The sequence below is a fragment of the Mastomys coucha genome, chromosome X, assembly GCF_008632895.1.
Source record: "Mastomys coucha isolate ucsf_1 chromosome X, UCSF_Mcou_1, whole genome shotgun sequence".
Taxonomy (NCBI): Eukaryota; Metazoa; Chordata; class Mammalia; order Rodentia; family Muridae; genus Mastomys; species Mastomys coucha.
The window spans coordinates 144,404,495-144,409,530 of record NC_045030.1 but is presented as its reverse complement, the minus strand read 5'-3'; the positions used below and the strand labels follow the sequence as shown (position 1 = coordinate 144,409,530).

General features: G+C 41.0%; 1 protein-coding gene across 1 annotated transcript in view; it reads right to left on the bottom strand.

Annotated features, from left to right (window-relative positions):
• Fam120c (family with sequence similarity 120C) overlaps window positions 1-5,036 on the bottom strand; it is a 119,281-nt gene that overhangs the window by 4,739 nt on the left and 109,506 nt on the right. Inside the window, 3 exon segments of the mRNA XM_031380844.1 lie at window positions 259-397; window positions 1,997-2,198; window positions 3,311-3,520. Coding sequence (XP_031236704.1) covers window positions 259-397; window positions 1,997-2,198; window positions 3,311-3,520 — 551 coding nt within the window.

The window sequence follows — 5,036 nt, the reverse complement described above, 5'->3', positions numbered from 1 at the left end:
ATTAAAGGCGTGCGCCACCACCGCCCAGCTACTTCTACCATTTCTATGTTGTACTGAATTATTCTGTGTTCCTTGTTGTCCTTGCCACAAAAACTCTTTTTATCAAGCAGAGCATTTGTTATATATTTGATGAGCTAAAGTTAAAGCTTATTTCAAGTATGAAAGTTGATTAATACATCTTACCTTAACAGAAGGATTCAATAGCTGGGTATTTTCCTAAAGGTACACTAGCTCATACCAACCCATTCAAGTACATACCCCTTTCCTGGCCCACCGACAGAAACCACTTGCATGCCAAAGGATCCTCGACTTCTGGAAGATCTGCTGCCAGCCCACTGGCCCACCACCATGCCAGCAATTTCCAGTTTTCCTCCTTGGGGTGGGATTGGATGGAGACCTGGTAATTGAAGAATAACAGTGGTGGACAGCAAGTGTAAGATAGAGCAACAGGTGAAATGAAAGATACTACACAATCTACCTATTTTTCTTATCCCCACTTCTCTATGACCAGAGTGTGATAATAACAAAGGAAGCTAATCCAGGTAAGAGGATTGAAGATCTATCTTTAGATCCACTTTTTAATAACTGGAGTGGAAGTGAATGATTTTTTTCAACTATATAGTCTGCCACATAATAGGAATTTGTATAGAAAAAATTTTTCTAGCACAAAATATATTTTCCTTTTTTAAAGAACTCAAAATTTTCATCCATGAATATGTTTTGATTAAATCTACGTTTTCCTCTCCACTCTAAATCTTCACTCAGCCCTCTCATTATGTCACCCTCCCAGCCCCACCTTCTTCAATACACAATCAGAGATCAGTTAAGTCAGCTTAAAGGGATGGAATGGTTGGCTCCTTGGTCTATAAGATTTGACTATATAGGGAGCTGACTCTTATATTGCTCATAAAGCCCACCCTTGAGCTAAATATAACTGCTGCGTTTTGGTTCAACTTCCAACTTTACTATTTTTAAATAGAGGAGAAGCATACAATACACATGTTTAACAGCAAAGATATACTCACTCACCTGATGACAAGCTCTTACTAGCTCATGTTAAAAATATCCCTGTTGTTTCTCCTGTTTTAGAGGTGGGGATGCATGTAGCTAGAATGGCAGTCTAGAATGTTTAAAGTCATAGGATTGATCATCCCCAACCACCATACACATACAAACTGTTTCACCAGAAGCAGGTTGTTTAATATATCAAGATTTGAGCTGTCTGAATCATGCTTGTCTATTCCTTACTAAGCAGAAGCTTGGCTGTCACCATAATTTATACATGTATCCATGTACTTGTTTTCTCTACTAAGATGTAATCCTAGGGCTGGAGAGGTGGCTCAGCAGTTAAGAGCATCGACTGCTCTTCCAGAGATCCTGAGTTCAATTCCCAGCAACCACATGGTGACTCACAATCATCTGCAATGGGATCTGATGCCTTCTTTTGGTGTGTCAGAAGACAACTATAGTGTATTCATTAAAAAAAAAGATGTAATCCTTTATTTCTTTCCATGCTTTTAGAGCTGAAGGTAGGCAATGTATCAGGTCTACCCCCAGAGTGAATGTAGCTACATCAAGCTATTGTCATCTTCCAATACTGACATGTACTTCCAATTCTTTTCCTAAAAAAGCTTCCTGTAACTGCCTATAAGGAGTGAATGAACTAGCAGCAAGCATGCTCCAGTTCTCATGAATTATAACTATAAACATAAGGAAGTGACAAGTGATTCTTGGTTTTTCCATTAGTCCAGACGGCATGAGCTTGGATGATAAGACTCAAACAACTGAGAAAAAAACACCTCTATCGAGAATGGACTTGGATTTCACTGGACTTTCTTCCACAGGATACAACATTTATAGTTACATGTCAAACTATTATATTGTAGTGTGGAATTCAAAGTAAGATATACATGAAACTGTTGACTCTACAACTGGCAGTAAGCTGGAGTGTTGATTATGAGATATATTAGATGACACCTCATTCTTAGATACTGACCTGCAAACCCTCGACTCCTTGCTTGATGGGGAGGTGGAAATGAGCCCATGGCTCTGGAATAAAGAGAAACAGGGTAGAGAGAGGGCACCATGGGAGGCACGAATGTAGGTGAGGGAAGCAGAGCGGAAGGTGGCGGATGATTCATGTTGACGCCTTCAAGGATGCTCTGTCTCATCTTTTCCACTTTGCTTGCCAGGTCAGCCTTCAAATGAGGACAGGAATCAGTATTGATTTGAACATTCCCCATGTTGCACACACAGTGCTGAGCACTCTCATAATTCTCTTTCCCCATTGAGGGAATTGAGCCCAGGGTGAAATGCTTCTAGATTATAGCCTCAGAAAGTCTGTTTGGCATTGAAGTTCCCACTCTTCACAAGAAACCTACAATACCATAAGATTATTTCTGACCAGCAGCTTATGAGGAAAACAAATATAACAATAGGGACATCAGAAAAGGGTTGACTGCACACCAACAATAGGTTAGATTACTCTTTTGAGGGAGAGGTAACAAAATCAGGTAACAGAGGGAAAAAAACCTAGACACTTACAGAGCCTTTTAATCTCTCTCACACTTAGGACTGGAGACCCTTAGCTCTGATGAGGCTATGTGCATATACCTAGTTCCAGAAGTTGGTAAACTTCTGGAACTTTGTGGGCCACACTGTGTCTGCCACAACTACTCTTCTCTGCCATCCTAGCATGAATGAAGTCGTAGATATATAAATGAGTGAATGTGGCCATGTTGCAATACAATGCTATTTATAAAGAAGAGGGGACAGGATGGGAGTGATTTTCTGACCCTTCAGACCCTCAGCTCACTCCCCACTAAATAGATACACTACCAAGTAAGGTTGCCTTTCCTTCGCTGTTTTCCACCTTTCCCAAGGTTATACTGGAAAACCTACCCTATCATCTCCTTACCGCTTGCTTCTATTTCTAACTCCCCCTCATCTCCTCTGAAATATCACTTAGAAAAGTGACTTGCAGTATTTGTGAATAAGAAGAAATGAAATTCCAAGAGTTCCAGGAAGGGCATATAGTACAATGTATGTGGGAATTCCATGGAGGAGAAATACTCTCAGTAAGGAAAACGTTATAAGAACTTTAACTGGGGAAACAACATGACTCTCCAACATATGCTTTTGTAATAGACATATATTACGTTATAGGCATTGAGGACCATTTGGATTACATTTAGCTTAAGTCAGACACGCTGTCTCACTCCTGTTCCCTACTGAACAAATATTTTAGCTCTAGCCCCACTTCCATGCCTACAAATTTGTTCCCATACCAGATCAGGGTGTGTACTGGTACCTGGCCATCACAGAGTTCAACCAGTGATACTCGCTCTCGGCCTGCTTTAATGAGTTTGCTCTGGAACAGCTTGCCATCAAAGTAAATCCAGGGGCAGCAGTGCTCCCAAGGGACTGGCTGGCCACATGCATCATTAGCAAACAGAGCTGTGTCGACCCCACTCATGAACAGGGCAGCAAGCTGGATCCCTCGAGCATCCAGTTTCTCAATCTAAAACCATCACAGAGAAAAATATTAAGAAACTATAAGAAAAAAAAGAAATGAAAAACTTTATGTCTAAAACAACCTAAAATCTGTGGCCTCATATGTTTGGTTACCTTAAAATACCATATAAAATGATATTTAGGCAATGTTTATAAAGTATCTATGAAACATAATTGAAGTCATAATTAGATTTGGGTCCTATCCCAAGATACTTTATTGTGTATATGTAAATATTAAAAAGTCTGAAAAAAAATCTCAAATCTGAAATGTGTCTGGTCAATTCTATGCATTTCAGATAAGGGGTATCTAACCTAGATTGTCATTGGTAACACTTATTCCTGTCATGTTGACTCTTCCAGCTAAATTAGAACATGCTGGGCTGGCAGGAGGGTTCTGTGGGCAAAGGCACTTGACTTTGATCCCTAGGCCATCCACATGGTAGAAGGAGAGGACCTGTGGAGCGCTGCTGCCGCACCTTAAAGATGGCGCCTGCCATTCTTCTGCTTTGGAGTAAACAAGTCCTTATTTGGCAAGAGGGTTGCACCTGCCAGTGGTCTGATCTTTTGTCATGACTCTGTAGCCAATGATAGCGCAAGACGTGATATGGGCTCATGGGCAGTCCTACGAAGGGTATTTAAGCAGCAGTCACAGACCATTTGGGGGCACACCCTCAAATCTCATGTAACTAACAGCTCCTGAGTAAACTGTTGCCGGAAGGAACTGGTGTGCTAGTCTTTCTTCCCTGCTGGTCAGGGTGATCCGCGCGGCACAAGGACCAGCTCCTGCAACTTGTCCTCTGACCTGCACATGGACTTCATGGCACAATGCACCCCCCTGCACTGCACCCACAAATAAATAAATAATAAGTGTAAAATAGTATTTTTTTAAAAAATGGTCTTACTCTATAGCTTAGGCTCATCCCACAGTCATGGCAATCCTCCTGCCTCAGCTTTCTGAGTACTGGGATTACAGTCATAAGTTGCTATACATATTGCTTTTTAACAGTCACTTGAGTGCATAAGTAGCTTTTATGTCCACCTTTCCCTGAGATGATTTATCATCTCATCAATTTGATGACTTGCTCATCAATTTGAAAATTTCAAAAAGTGAAAACCAAAAGAATATTCAATACTGATGATAGTGCAATGAGATAAATGGGAAGTCTTTTTTAAAAAGATTTATTTATTTTATGTGTATGAGTACACTGTAGCTGTACAGATGGCCGTGAGCTAGCATATGATTGCTGGGAATTGAGCTCAGGACAGCCCTGCTTGCTCCGGCGTAATACACTGTAGCTGTCTTCAGACGCACCAGAAGAGGGCATCAGATCTCATTACCGGCAGTTGTGAACCACCATGTGGTTGCTGGGATCTGAACTCAGGACCTTTGGAAGAGCAGTTGGTGCTCTTACCCGCTGAGCCATCTCACCAGCCCCAATGGGAAGTCTTAAAAATGCTGAGGAATATCTATTGCAACTAAGTAATTTATATCAAGAACTCCAAAAATGTTTACATTTGTCAAC